Here is a 15680-nt window from a genome sequence, read left to right as displayed (position 1 = left end):
GGCAGATAGATAAATAGATAGATCGATGGACTATAGATCAAAGACGAGTAGAAAGTCTTCCCTTCCAAGGTTGACTACAGTCCATTTTCGTTTCTTTCGCGGATGAAAAGAAGAAAAGAAAGAGAAGGAGAGAAAAGATTACGACCTTATTCTCATTATCAGAGATACCCATCCGGAGTGAACTACCATTGGAGAGACACATTTTCTTCAAACAGAAGAAAGACAGACATCTCCCCATGCAAGTGTCTCTACAGATAGATCTATGTTTCTCTCTCTTCTTTCTCATGGAGAAAGCGAGAAACGATCAAAGAGAGGAAAAAGACAGGGAATAGAATCGATGGTTTTCAGCATCGATTGTTTAGCATCGATCGCTGTTTTGGTCTGTCCTAAGCATCGATGCTTCAATCCCCATAGGTGATGTATATATCACTTTTCCTTCTTCTTTGTCGAAATGACGAAAGAAGATCCTAGTCTTTCGTCTTTCCCTCGTGTATGTTCTTCTTCTTCTTTCTGCAAGACTCTTCTGAGATTTCGTCTTTAGGAAGAGAGGTTTACTCTACCTGTGTATTAGGATTGGGGAAGTAGAGACTAATGCCTGAGTATTTCCCTGCTTGCTTGTCTCTTCCCCCTACATCCATCACGACTACATTGTTCATAAGCAGTCTCTTCAATCCAATTACTTTCTCTGCTAAAAAGAAATGGAGAAATTCGAGCCCTCTTCCTCTCTCTCCACCCCTACTCATTCTTCTCTTTCTCTCTTCTTCTTCTTCTTCTTGTTGCGTCGCACTACGTGGCTTCTTGGCTGTAGAGATTTCTCGAGAGCCTTCTGGAGGTTTATGATGGAGAGAAGAAGAAGAAGAAGAGGAGGAGGAGGAGAGGAAGTGAAGAAGATTGTCTAAGAAGTCGAGTAGATCGAAACAAGAGCAGAGGCTGATCATGTCACACCCTTTAATTGTAAAGCTCGAAGAAATGGCTCTCTTGATTAAGGCTGCTATCGAACTCCCGCCGCATGCAAAGAGATGCTAATACACACGACACACATAGAAAGAGAACAGAAGAAAAAGAAGAAGAAAAAGAAAGATAGAAAGAGTCAGAAAGATAGATAGAAAGATTGAGAACGAAAGAAGGATAGAAAGATAGAAAGCAGGAAAGAAAGGAAGAGTGAGAAAGATAGAAAGCAAGGAAGAAAGAGTAAGAAAGAAAGAAAGAAAGAAGGGGCGAAAGAAAAAAGACAGACTCGAGACAGAGACACCTCTGATCTAAGCCTCTCAATCTTACAAAGTATCATATAGAAATGCGCACAGAAACACCCCTACATATACCCATAGATATTCATTCATATACATATACATACATACACACACCTAGACGTCTGTACATCGTCATACATCTACATATAGATCTAGATAGATAGAGATACAGTTTCACTGGTGCCTACATACTTCATTCAACTCCCTCCTACGTCTCCATACTAGCGTGGAGAACTCTTTTTTCTCCTACCTTTCAGACGCCACCCTGCAAGGACAAACTTTTCTACGCATTTCTTTCATGATGCGGCCTACGCCGAGATTTCAAAACTCTCTCGATTTAACTGTCTGTGTATCTCTATGTGGCTTTCTTTCTCTTTATATCTGCATAACGCTGTCTAGGAGTTTTGTCTACGAATCTTTCCCTAGATCTGTCGCTGTGACGTGCCGATAGGATCGACAGAGTGTTTCTCTGTGTGGCTCTTTACATACAGAGAGAATGTAGAGGATGAGAAATTCCATTAGCTCCATGCTTGACACTTCAGACTAAAGTAAGAAGGCATCTATCTATCCCTGTAGATATAGAGATATAGAGATATAGAGATATAGAGATATAGAGATATAGAGATATAGAGATATAGAGATATAGAGATAATGCCATTCCTTAGTTTAGGAGAGATTTTCTTCCCTTTTCTTCTCGGTCGCCGTCTTCTCCGATCTTACGTAGAAGAAAAAGAAGTGATCTAAGGTCTAGTTTATCTTCGTCATATCTCTATTAATTATAGACTGTCCTCTGAAAAGATGCGATTTACCAGCCTTGGTCTTGTCACTCCGGGGTGCACGAAATTTCCCTCTTCTTCTTCTTTCGCTTTCTTTGGTAGTTGTCTTGGTAAGGCAGTCGTCTCATTCATATACATCATCCATTCTCATACATTCGGACTTCATACATCTGCATATGGAAACTATCTACGTCTGTACAGGTATATACGTAGATATCCCTGTAGATATCTATTCATGCTTTGCTAGTGAGAGGTATATCAAGCAAGTCGGAAATAACTCCGCATAGAGGAAGTCTTCTATGTCAAACAAGAAAGGAAAGACAGAAAGAGTGAGAAAGAAAGAGAGAGAGAGTGAGAAATACCTTCTCCTCTACAGACATCTTCTACACATCGGAAAGATTACAGACCACCGAACGAGCTCGTATACATACATACATATATGTATGTATGTATACGAGTATATATATATGTATATATCCACTTGTCTAGTATGCAGGCTGAGAGTTGAGATAGATAAATAGATCGCTAAACAGACTGGTAGGTGGATGTATATATAGATGTGTATGTATCTACAGACTTAGACCCGCAGAGATCTCTCGACCCGTACATCTGTAGATATGTATATCTATCTCTTTCTCCATAGAAATCTCCAGATGTACGCACAAGCTACCAAAGACACCCGCAAACCCCCGAAACACACATAGGAGACATGCATAGAAATCCATAGGTCTCTATAGAGAAAGAGATGCTCTATGAAGCTGAGTAAGAAGGAGAAAGAAAGAGAAGAGAGAGAGAAAGTCAATTCTTGGTACAAAGAGGAACTGGATTGGCCTTTTGCGATGGAAGAAGAAGAAGAAGAGCGGAAGATTTTCTTACATCCATGACTTCTTCGAACTTATTCTTGAAGGTAACGAAGGACTTCATTTGGATCAAGGAGAGAGTTAAAGCTACAGACGTCCTAGGGTGTAAGGCATAGCTAGCTATGAATCGAGATGCATACTCATAGGCTGTCGATAACCGAAAAGGATAAGACACAGAAGAAGAAGAAGAAGACGGGGTGATAGTCTCCGATAAAGAAAGAAGACTTGTTGGATCTGTTAAACTGAAAAGAAAAAGGAGAGACATACGACATAAGAGAAACTTCTCTCATAGAAAGAAGAATGGTACCTGCGACAGATTTCATCTTCTCTTTCCCTTCTCGGGTTGAAGATCTATATGAATATGTATAGACAGACAGTCACAGAGAGACAGAGAAAGACAGAAAGAGAGAGAAAGAGGTACAGGACATTAGATATACACCTGTATCTCTATGTAGAGAGGGAGAGGGGGATATATAGGCACATAGAATAGGATTCTTTCCCTTCACATATACGTATATGTATATAGACACATAGAAAGATGTATCTAGCTCTCTATACATATTCTTGTCTGACGATATGGGACATGTGACTGACGAGAAGAGGCAGGTGTTCTGCTGTGGATCTAGTCCTTTCTTTCTTCTTTTTCTCAAGGGGGGGAGTCTCCAGGCGTCGTAGAGAGAAAGAGTGTATCGAGATTGCCCCTTGGCTCAACACCTATACAGGGGCCTTCGTGCCTATCATCCTCCTAGTCATAGAGATCCTAGGAAGAACAGAAGAGATAGAAATGCCAAGACATAGAAAGATAGAGAGAGAAAGAAAGGTCAAGAGATAGAAAGATAAATAGAGAGAAAGAAAGGTCCATACGTTGCTTGAAACTAAGAGAAAGGAATAGATCTTTCTCTCTGTCTCTTTCCTCTATTGGCAACCTAAGAGAGGTGGGTCATCCCCTGTGGAAAGCTCAAGATACACCGCAAAGAGACACAAAATCTCTCATCCCGAGATATGGATTTCTATAGAAAGAGAGAGAAAGAGAGAAACAGAAAGACATTAATCAGAAAGCTCTTCTTCTGCATCTACTTCTTCTTCCTCTTGTTCACCCGTGCCTCTCCTCTACCCCCTAGTTTCCTTCATCTTCTCTTTCTTCTTCTTTTTCTCCTCTTTCTTCTTCTTCCTTTGTTCTTTCTTGCTTTTCTTCCCTTTCTTCTTTATCTTCTTCTTCGTCTTTCCGAGTGTCTCTCTGCGTGGGGAGACAGAGGAATCGAAGAAAATAAAGACAGTCTTACTGATAGTTCCATCCATGGCCGGGTTCATTATCTTCGCTAGCTATAACGAAATGTGCGTAGGGCGACACGGCCTCGAGAACATCGAAGCTAGCCATGAGACAAGCATCGAAGCCCAGCACACTAAATTTGAGGAGAGTATCTTTCTTTCCTCTCTCACTCTCTCTTAGTCCTCTGAAAGAAAGAAGAAAAAAGAGAGAACAGAAAAGCAGAGAAAAGAAACGAGAAGAACAGACAGCAAAGAAAGAAGGAAAGAAAGAAAGAAGAGAGGGATGAAGACTCGACATCTCAAACGTCTTTGACACAAGCGGCCTCTTCTCTCTTTGTCTTTCTCAGCCTCTCTCACTTCACTCTGTAGTTCTGCCTCTCCTCTCCGCCATACCAGTCATACATTTGCATATCCACATACATGCATATACATACATAAATATCTACATACACGCATAGATATACACACTTACGTAGGCATACATACAGATACATCTATATACATGTATCTGTGTAGCCGTAGAGACATATACATGGATGTAGGTGCGCGAGAGAGAAGAAGGATCTCGGCTGAATAATGCAGCTGGAGAATCTATACGTAGATATACGTATGTATATGTATATACGTATATACAGATAGATATATACTTACCCTGCCTATAAGGTACACCCTGATACTGCGGTACGTATTTCAGGTGAGGTGTATGTACACGTGACGTCATACACATCTCTTTATACATACACATTTCTATATAGATGTCTGTATAGGTGGTACACAGCGTAGCTCTTACATACACCGAGTATTTCGATCCGTTTTCTTTCCTCTGCATTCTCCAAGCATGTTTCTCTACATCTCTCTGGATCTAAATAAATATTTTCAGTAGAATCGCCCTATCGCGCTGCCTGTCCCCTTTCTTCCTTTTTACCCGTGTGTATCTATACCTAAACTACCCCATTCCCCGATCTATCTTTCCTCTCTCTAGCCATTCCTCAACCGTTGATCTGCCTATCCTATATCTATCTCTCTGCCGATCTAGGAGTGAAACCCTTAAGACTGAATGTCCTCCCTGTCTTTACATCTAGCTATCTATCTATCAGTCTATTTCTCTCTCTAGCTATCTCTCTCTCTTTGATCTATCTACCTATCTGAGTGAAGACTCCTGTTGGGTAGGTAAGATGAGGAGAGAAAAGCTTTTTTGTATAGAAGAAGAGAAAGAAGTTGCTTAAGTTAACAGAAAAAGAGAGTCGCTGTGCTGTCTTACTGTCGTAGGCCTTGTGTGATATCTTTAAGAGACATAGGCTGGCCGTTGGCATTCGATTCGTCGTCTCCAAAGCCTATCCATGCACTTCCATGGTTCCAAAGAGTCAAGGCTAAGTGCTGTGAAGGAAAGAGATCTAAATTTCTCTTGATGAAACTCGATAGAACTAAAGGCGAGTTCATGTCCACCTGAAACACACAGACATATACGCAGTCCTCAGAGTGAGAAAGAAAGAACGAAAGAAAGAAAGAAAGAACGACGGAAAGATGCAGAATAGAAGAAAACACGTGCATATCGAGACACGATCTTATTCATATGTAGGAATCTAGATAGATAAATCTATACCTACAGGTATAGATGTTTACAGAGATATACACTTTGACGAAGTCGTCTGTAGACGACTAAGGCAGGAGATGCTGGAGAAGATGCACCTACTTATGTGAGGGGTTGTATCTATATACGTACACATATATATATATATATACGTATATGGATGAATAAATGCATGCATGTATGTATAGATGTGGAGATGAATATATAGGTGTATAGATGAATGTATAGATGGATGTATAGATGGATACGTATGTGGTATAGGTGTAGACGTATGTATATATAGATATATATACTATTATATATCTGGGTACACACACACGTGCGTAAACACTATCCATATATATAGATATGCACAGCTGTCTATATCCGATCTATACATAGCTATAGAGATCTAGTCAAGCATATATCGGTAGATATAAACTTCACCCTCTCTGTCACTGTGAACACTACCACTTGAGCTCGGCAGCGAATCACAAGACATGCGACTTTTCTCCTTCTTCTTCTCTTTCTTGTTCTCTCTTTCTCTTTGTATACGAACAACACTGAAGTAGGAGAAGGAAGAAAAAGAGAAGTGCATGCATGTGTCCTTCTATACAGTAAACCTATTTAAGAGAGGATTAATCACGGCCACGAAGAAGAAGAAGAAGAAAAGTCAAGACTCTTCATCTTTTTCTTCGCCGTTCTTCTTCTCCCTGTCTTTCCTTGTCCCTCTGTCTTCTCTCTCTTCTCGTTCTTCCTTTCTGTCTTACCTCTCCCAGATCTTTCAAGAGCAGCCATTCATATTTGCCTGGAGAGGTTTGTATTCTCAGCAGTTCATAGGCTGTATCAGGACGAAGATCGACAAAGGCTTCTGTCCCATCTCTTATCGTAAGCTCATATCCATTCTGCAGTGTTATGACACCTCGGGGTGTATAGTCAAGTCCTCCACATATGTGGACTTTTCCTAGACTATTATAGATCTTCTTCTTATACACACTTTCATTCTTAGGCCGATCCACCAAGACAACCATATACATCTGTCCTAATGCTATATAAGGCATCGATCCTCTATCGACGACTCTTGTCTCGCTCTCTCCCTCTCTTTCTCGTTCTCCTTCTCTCTCTTGACTGTTCATGGAGACCATCGAGGGCCTCCCTTCACCCGTAGCTGCCCCTCCAGCTATAGCTCCGGAGACACCGAAAGATTTTGACGCGATGATTGCATTCAGAGCTCTTCGGCCTATATACGGGTGAAGGAGCTCCTCCATATCAAGAAGAGCCGATTCCTCGAGATTGTTGTCGGCATGGATGTAAAAGAGATGGAGGAATTGAAGCGCAGGGAGCAAGTCTCGACGAGAGGGGAGAGAAGAACATACAGAGGAATGACGTGGAGGAGGCAAAGCGAAAGGCGAAGAAAGAAAAGAGGAAGAAGAAGAAGAGGAAGAGAGGGAAGATGGATCTGAAAGGTCTGTCTTGTCTTCTTCAGGTTTCTGATGCTGTCCATGGGGTGAAGATATCGCCTTTGTAGATGTACTCGTTGTCGTAGAAGAAGAAGAGGAGAATTTGGTCTTTTGTTTTTTCTCCTGGTCTCTTTTCTTCCTTTCCTCCTCTTTCTCTTCTTTCTCCTTTCTTTCTTCTGTTGCCTCTTGGTCTCTGTCTTTCCGTTCTTCGCCAGGAGAAGAAGCAATAGGAGAGAAGAAAGACGGGAGAAGATTCAGATCAGCTGGGACCCCGACCCAATGGGATAGCTGTACAAGCCAGTCAGGCATGGTGTCTTGGGGTGGTTTGTAGACACCGTGTCCACTCTCAGAAGAACTAGCGCTAGCTGTTGTATTGCGAGGTGAACTTAGGAGACCCCAAAGATTGACATCTCCTTCAGTAGGAGAAGAAGAAGAGGAAAGACTAGGCTGAAGATCATCGAAGAAAGAGAAAGGTTTCAAAGGAATACAGCGACCTGTCCCATCTGAATAGAGAGGACGAAAATAGAACTGTTGTGAATCGCAAGATAGGCAATTATCTTTCTTATCCCGACAACAGTCCGCTCGACATGTCTCACATGTTGGATGGCAGTGATCTTCAATCACTCTCAATAGCACTTCCTTCTTCTTCTCCTCCATCTGATCTCTCTTCTTCTTGTTCTCTCCTTCTTCTCTGTGCTGTTCATCTCTTTCGGAAGCTCTGTCGCCGTGTCGCGTCTCTTGTGGCATAGGGCTAGAGGGAGGGTCACTAAGGAGCGCTGCAGGGTCTCCGTCTGTCTCTTTCTCCCGAACCTCGTAATGAAGAGGCGAGGTTACAGAAGAGATAAGAGATGAAGGGGGAGAAGAAGGAGGAGAGATAGTAGGACTAGGAGCTTCGTGAGCGGGGGGAAGTGTCGATGACTTGGTGGGAGAAGAAGGAAGAGGTGGATGTGTTGAAGAGAGGGAGGCGGTATCTTCAGAAAGCAGGGGAGATGACAAAGGAGAAGAAGAGGAAGAGAGAGGACATGTGACTTGCTGGGCTGTACTATCGTGAGAAGTACAAGAAGTAGAAGAAAGTGGCGAAAAAGATGAGAGTGGCCCTGGTCTCCCTCGTGCAACGGGGATACAGAGTCCCTCTGTGTTCGTGTCTCCTCCATCTTGAAGAGGAATGAAAAGATGGGGGAGAAGAAGAAGAAGAGGCTCAGGAAGAGAACTGGGAAGAAGAACGGGAGGAGAAGGAGAAGAAGAAAGAGATGAAGACGAAGTTGGTGAGAGAAATGCGTCTGAAGCAGCTGGTAAAGAAGGCGAAAGAGTAGAAGTGGAAGAAGTGGAATTTTGTGACAGAAGATCAGCGAGAGAGGTGGAGAGATGAGAGAAGGAGGAGATGAACGGTTGAAAAGAGGAAGAAGGAGAAAGTGAAAGATCAAAAGGTAGGGAAGAAGAAGAAAAAGAAGAAAAAGAATAGAAGGCTATCGCATCAGAAATTGAAGAGATTTGATTGCGGCATGAGAGACACGTGGCGCTTCGGGTGGAGGCTATCGTACGTGGATTGAGAGGTGAACCGCATGTCAGGCATGAAGAATGACAGGAAGAGGTAGAAGAAGAAGAAGGAGAAGAAGAAGAAGAAGAGGAAGAAAAAGAAAGAGGTTCTGAAGATGGAGGTGAAGAGACTGAGAGTGCTGTTATCGTATAAGGAGAAGGGGAAGGAGAAGATGATAGAGAAGAAGGAAGAGAGGAAGAAGAAGAAGAAGGGAGGGAAGAAGAAGAAGAAGGTAAAGAAGAAGAAGGCAGGGAAGACGAAGGGAGAGAAGCAGAAGAGGGAAGTGGAGGAGAAGAAACAGGAGGGAGAGGAGAAGAGGGAGGGGAAGAAGATGACGAAGGTGACGAGGAGAAAGAAGAAGAAGGAGGTGAAGAGATGGGAGAAGGAGGGGGGGGAGAATAAGAGGGGGGAGGAGGGCGTGTGGAAGGAGGCCTTGAAAGGGAGGAAGAAGAAGAGAGAGAACCCGTAGGAAGAGAAGAAGAAGAGAATAAGAACGGAAAAGAAGAGTGAGGAGTAAAAGATGAATAAGGAGGAGGAGAAGAAGAAGAGAAGGATGAAGACGATGAAGGTAAAGAAGAGAAGAAAGAAGAGATGAGTGAAGAAGGAGGTGTATGCGAGAAGAATGAGTTAGAGTTGATAAGACTCAGCAATTCTTGGTCAGGGAAAGAAAAGAACGGAAGGCTCTGTTTCACACGACTGTCATAAGATCCTCCTACCGTAGGTGAATAGAGAGATGAAGGAGTAGAAGAAGACGAGTCTTCTCTCGCCCTCTCTTGATCAAAATTTCCTCGTTCTTCTTCTTCTTCTTTCTCTCTGTCTCCTAAGCTCCCCTCATCCCCCGGTCGCTGTCGTAGATCCCTCTGGCTGAATCGCCTTCGAATCTCTTCCGCTTCTTCTCTTCTTCTCTTATCTTCCTGCATCCCCCTTCTTTCTTCCTTCTCTTCTTTCTCACTTTCCTCCTGATCTTTTTTGCCTTTTCTCCTTCTCGCATCTTCCTGTCCTTCTTCTTCTTCTCCCTCTTGCTTCCGTGTAAGAGAAGGAAGAGAAACATCTTTTGCCGAACTTTTCGGTGGTGGAGAGAGTAGAGAGCGAGAGGGAGGAGACGATGTGTGAAGAGAAAAAACCGATTCTGAAGGCGTCACGGCATGCGCTAAGAGAAGAAAAGAAAAGTGTGGATCTCCCCCCCTACCTAGGCCGAGAACGGAAAGAGAAGAGGAAGGAGAAAGACACTCGGGACAGGCAAAAGAAAGAGGAGAAGAAGAAGAAAAGGAAAAAGAGGGAGAGAAGGAGAAGAAAGAAAGAAGGAAAGACAGATGGAGAGATAAAGAGAGATAGAAGAAGAGTCCAAAAAGAAGAAAGAGAAGAAATCTTCCTTGCCTCCTGCAGGAAAAAGTCTTTCTCTCAAGATCTTTTGTCGGGAGATAGGTGCCCCTCCCGTTGAAGCTACTAAGGGTCTCTCGCATCTTCCTCCTTCGCACATCTCCACATAAGACAATCGACTCCAGAGAAGAAGAAGAAGATAGAGAAGAGGTAGGAGAAGAACAAGAAGATGGAGGAGGAGGAGAAGAAGAAGAAGAAGAAAGAAGTGAAGTGGATGGGTGTTGATACGGACAAAGGAGACTGCTTGAGCCTCTACAAGAAGAAGAAAAGAGGGAGAGACAAGGCCTTTCAGATGTCTTTTTCTTTCCCTTCTTTCTGCTAAGAAGCAAGAAAGAAAGTTCATCTATCCAGTAAAGAGAGAAATGAGAGAAAAGCTCCCCAAAACATCTCCCTCTGTCTATCTTTTCTTCTTCTTCTTTTTCTTCTTCTCTCTTGGGAAGGCATGGATTTGCTTCATGGCTTTCCTTCAAAATGTCTCCCTTCGGAAACACCCCACGGGCTGAAGAAGAGGAGAAAGCAATTAGATAGAAAGAGAGAAAACTGCAAAGACGGGAGATCAACTCGAAGAAGAAGAAGAAGAGTGAAGAAGAAGGAAGAAGAAGAAGACGAGAGTTGAGAAGGTGTTCGTCTTTGTTTCTCCTTGTGTCTTGTAGATTTCTTTCCACGCCAAGAGCCTCTGATGCTTTCAGAGAAGTCTTTCTTCTATCATTCTCATTTTTCTCATGTAAAAGTATGCCTATCATAGTTCTAGCTCTCTTCTCTTTCTTCTTGCACCTCGAAACTTACGCATCTCCGCTACCCACGAGAGAAAGCAAAAGACAGAAAGAAAGAAAGGAAGCAAGATAGAGAAAAGACCTTCATGAGAAATCTTAAGCAAGAGAAGAAGAAAGAAGGTGAGAAGATGGAGATATCTGTACAGACAAAGAAAAAGACACGCAGATCGAAACACTTCGCCATCTCTACGTCAGGAGAAAGAGGAAAGTTGTGTATCTCCATGTCTTCTACCCTCATAGAGGTGATCCACAATCTTGAAGAAGAGATGCCTGTCTGTAGACAAGATAAGGTAAAGAGGAGTGATAGATATCTATGGATCCTTCTACCTACCTATCTTTCCTCTAGCCATCTATCTATGTCTACCTGTCTATTTCTCTATCTATCTATATACATCTATCTATCTATCTAGATATGTCTGTGTCTACATGTGTCCAGCTGTGTTTGTCTATCTATCTAGCTATGTATGTGTCTACATTGATAGAACCTCCTTCGCTTGACGATTGTTTCATGGCGAAAACTGATATAGAGAAGTCTTTCTGCATGTAGACAGTCTAGGCCATGATCGAGTCTTTAGTGAAGAAAAGAATGAAGAAAAGAGAAGAGCGATCTATGAAAGATACAAAGAAAGAAAAGAGATAGACTCAGACCACCAGGAACACGGATCGGTCTGATCTATGGAGAGATCATTACAAGCCAATGCTCTCCTGTCTTCTTTTCTTTTCTCTTCTTTTCGTTTCTTCCATCTTCGTTCGATTCTGTTGCTTTCCAGTCCTTTCTTCTCTCAAGTGAAGTGAGTGTCTCGCCAACTTAGAAAGAAAGAAAGAAGAGGTAAGAAGGGAAAGACAAGAAAGGATCAAGGAGACGCCTCTCCTTTCTCTCTCTATTCTTATTCTTATTCTTATTCTTCTCTTTCTTCTACTTCTTCAGATCAAAAAGGGGAGCCTTCGTGAGCCTCTTCAAGACACAGACAGATGAAGCTTACTGGTCGTTGGTAGAGAGTTCGAATATCTCACAGAAAGGGGGTGAGAATCGATTGTCAACAAGACAGAATCGATACTCTTGACTGAACGTCTTCATTCCATACACGCTCTTTCTTCTTCTTCTTCTCTTATCACATCCTGTTCTATACCACCCTCCCGTCTTCTCTTCTTTCTACGTTAGATATGAAAGAAACAATCTACTTCAGCTACGGTCTAAGGAAAAGAAGGAAGGTTGTCTGAATAGGCGTGTGTATGTACATGTATGTAGATGTATATATATGTGTAGATGTACATGTATGTAGATGTATATATATGTGTAGATGCATATGTATGTATCTGTGCATGTATGTGTACGTATGTATATGCTTGTCTGTATTGGTATGTCGATGGAGAGACAGTGGAGGGAGGATAGGAGAAATAGATGACGTGTGTGGGTGAGAAGGAGATAAGTCGTAAGAGCGATTGAAGTATGTGAATGAATGCTCTATTTCTCTCGTCTTTTCCTCTGAGAGCAGTCATCTGCAATAGATTCGTCTCACCTCTTCTCTCCTTGGTTCTCTTCTCTTTCTTTTCTCCCTGAGAGAGGGAAGTGGCTATCTAGATAACTCCAGAGAAAGACAGAAGAAAAGATCGAAGGAAGGAAGAAAGAGAACACACCAGCCTTGTCACAGAAGAAAGAAATAGAGATAGAGGTGTATATACACCCGAAGGCTATTCAAGTGATCTGGCGGAGAAAGGAAAAAGTCAATCTCTCCCAAGATCCCCCTAATGTTCTTTTCATTACTCCAAATCAAGGCGGTTCTGCTCCTTCTTCTTTCTTTTCCCTTCTTTCTTTCTTTCTTTCCTAATTCTTTTCTTTCCTGTCTTTCTCTTTCTCTGGAAAGATTTCGAGCGAGCGTTGAGACACATATCTATACTCTGTCTCTCCGCATACACATATACATGAAGTCACTCGGAGAAAGAAGAGGAAATCTCTATCAGCTTCTGTCTTCAGAGGAACGTATCTATCTATGTATCCTTTCCGAGTGATCTTTACAAGGAGAACAAAAAGAAGAAATGAAGAAGAAAGAAAACTCAGACTGATAGTCTCTATCTCTTCTATCTCTGAAGTACTTTCTCTTCTTCTTGCCTTCTTTCTTTCTCTCTCTGTCTGTCTGGTAGCACCATGCATATACACTGATCATGCGCGTCGGTCTTTTTCACCCATGGAAAGAAGAGGGCGGTAGATAGATCGATTGCTAGCTACTTTCAATCGAGTCAAAGATATCCGTAAAAAGAAAGAGGAAAAAAGTTGAAGAAGACAATCTCTCTCTCTCTCCTTCCTGGCATTCCTTCTTCTTTCTCTAATTCTCGTCTAGATGTTCTTTCGAAACAGAAGGAAAGACAACGATGTGGCTGAGGGATCAAGAGAAGAAGAAGAAAAGAGGAAGAAAAGAAGAGAAAGATAAGACAAGCTGAAGCCAGGGGTTCCACTGGAGAAAGAAAAGAAATGCAAAGAAGAGAGGTAGACAAACGGCAGGGAGATAGATAGATAGATAGATAGATCTCTTCTTTCTTCTTAGAAGAACGGAGGTAGGATAAAAGCACCTGAGGGAAAGAGATAGGAAAGAACGAAAGAGAAAGAGATAGACGATTGAACATAGATCACCCTAACGGCATGTTAAGAGGCGACAATAAAATCGGGGATGGCCCTGGAGGTGTTTGAAAGTCGTCTGAGAGAAGATCAGACTTTCGGCGAGTCTGCGAAACAAGCAGAAAAGATTCCTTTCTTGCTTCCGGTCTTGATCTAGTCAAAAGAAAGAGAGAAAGAAATGAAGAAAGAAGCGAGAAAAACAGAGATACCATCAGTCTTGCTTGATTCATCTCCCAGGGACGGACGGACATGTATCTATCTGTGTTGGGAGAAAGAGGAAGAAAGAAAAAGGGGAGGTGTATGTACACCTGAAAAAGTACTCTATTTTGACCGATCTACTCTCTTCTCTTAACGAACTCTATCTCTTTCTCTCGTTTCTTTTCTTTTCGGTGAATGGCCTCTTCTTCCTCTTCATCTTCTCTACTTTCCTCGCATCTCTTCGCTTCGGAACGTTTCTTTACCCTGGGTAAGAGCGAGGTATTCTTATCCGTTTCAATCCACGTTGAAGAGATCTCTTACACAGAGGGAAAGAGCTCGACTAGATGTCCTTTGTCTCCGTTCTTTCTTTCTTTCTTTCTTCCTTCTCTATCTGGGTCTCTTCTATGAAGTGCTAATCTGCCTTGTGTAGAGGAAAAAGAAAAGAACGAAAGAAAGAGCCAGAGAAGAAAGAGAAGACTGCTTGATAGAGGGACAGAGAGGAATCTTGTAGGAGTCTTCTCTCTCTCTATCACCCGGGGTGTACATACAGAAGACGACGAAGAAGAGAGATACAACGAGAGAAAAATGTTCTTCTCTTCTGAAGCAGAACTCTCTTTGTCTTTCACGCAAATGAAAGAAAGGAGAGATCTATCTACCTATCTATCTAACTTGTTTTATCTTGGGCTTGATAGATACCCCTACCAGTCTACTCTTCTGTAAACAGGCGGAAGTTCCCAGGACCACCGATCTACTCCCTTGCGGATAGATAAGAAAGATCCATCGACATCTCTCTATCTATCTATTTCTCTACCTATCTTTGTTCATGTAGAGAGTGAGAGAGAGCCAATCGAAGATGATCTAGAGCTATCGATCGATCGATCCGAACGGAAGTGTAAGCATTGATGTATAGAGATGGCACGGTCGTAAGCCTAATCGTAACTAGAGAAAAGAAAGAGAGAAAGACTTCTCCCCATCTCTATGAAGACAGAGAGTGTTTTACTCTTCTCTACATATCCTTTGTAGTGCTTGTCTTCTTTCTCCTTGAATGAAAGATAAGGAATGGCTAAAAGATACGTCGGAGACCCCACGAGAAAGATCTAACAGTCTTCTTTCTTTTCTTCTCTTCTAAGACTTCTTTCTCTCCTTTCTGTCCTTTCCTTCTTCTCTCTCTTCTGTTTCTTTTCATCTTCTTGAGCCCAGCACCTCTTCAGCTTATGAAGAAATCCTTCTTTCTTCCTCTCTCGCCTAACTTCTATCTAGAACCCTCTCTACAGGTATGTATATCCCCCCCCTTTCAATTCTTCATAGAAGATCTCTCAACAGAACTCTGTCTATACTTACTGTAGATTTCTCCTCTTCAAAGCATCCGCTTCTTATCTCTATTGCCCGGGATGAGTAGAGTCAGAGCCACGGAGATAAATGAAAAGAAGATCGAAAAGAAGCGGGGAGAAGAACAACGGCAAGAAGAAGAAGTGCAGCAGTTGAGACAGGGGAGAATCATGGATATCTTATTCTTCTTCTTTTTCATCCTTGAGTCTTGTCAAGACACTTTACTTACCTTACTATCTACCTCTCTCTATCTGCCTCTCCCTATCTCGATCTCTCAGAGATTTCTTCTCTCAAGTCTCTTACAATACACCTCATTCACCTCAGTCTTCTGTCCTTCTTTCCTATGTACTTACCTACCTACCTAGAATTCCTCCACCTGTCTTTGATCTAGCTGAGACATTAATCTATCCATCTATCTATCTACCTATCTTATCTATGCATCTATCTATAAGTTTCTCCCTATTCTTTCTCTCTTGATCGGTCTCTCTACAGCCTAACAGAGAAACGGCTGCGAAGGGGACAGAGAAAGAGAGAGAAGAAAAGAGCAAGAAAGAAAGAAGAGAGATAGAGATGTCTATGGATCGCTGGATCGGCGCAAGAGAGCAAGATCTTTATCTCTAAAGAAACAATGGACGGCTTCATTTTCTTTCAAAAGAAGAAGAAA

The 15680-nt window shown here is 42.2% G+C and overlaps 2 protein-coding genes across 2 annotated transcripts in view; both read right to left on the bottom strand.

Moving 5' to 3' along the window:
* The window catches only part of CSUI_007342 (calcium binding egf domain-containing protein), a gene marked incomplete at its 3' end in the record, with an annotated part of 11031 nt that extends 678 nt beyond the window's left edge, over positions 1–10353 (bottom strand). Inside the window, exons 1-6 of the mRNA XM_068067488.1 lie at positions 10170–10353; positions 6496–9872; positions 5417–5601; positions 4170–4340; positions 2903–3128; positions 561–1022 (exon numbers count right to left, since the gene is read on the bottom strand). Coding sequence (XP_067920538.1) covers positions 561–1022; positions 2903–3128; positions 4170–4340; positions 5417–5601; positions 6496–9872; positions 10170–10185 — 4437 coding nt within the window. The remainder of the gene's footprint in view (positions 1–560; positions 1023–2902; positions 3129–4169; positions 4341–5416; positions 5602–6495; positions 9873–10169) is intronic.
* A 2756-nt stretch (positions 10354–13109) lies between these two features.
* Positions 13110–13681, bottom strand: CSUI_007341 (uncharacterized protein). The gene has a single exon (XM_068067487.1). The coding sequence runs from the start codon at positions 13495–13497 to the stop codon at positions 13114–13116; it is 384 nt and encodes a 127-aa protein (XP_067920537.1). The 5' UTR covers positions 13498–13681; the 3' UTR covers positions 13110–13113.
* Between the last annotated feature and the right edge of the window lie 1999 nt (positions 13682–15680).

The sequence above is a fragment of the Cystoisospora suis genome (assembly GCF_002600585.1).
Source record: "Cystoisospora suis strain Wien I chromosome Unknown contig_3861, whole genome shotgun sequence".
In the NCBI taxonomy this organism is placed as follows: domain Eukaryota; phylum Apicomplexa; class Conoidasida; order Eucoccidiorida; family Sarcocystidae; genus Cystoisospora; species Cystoisospora suis.
Note: the sequence above shows the minus strand (reverse complement) of the source record. Positions and strands in the feature narration are given on the sequence as shown.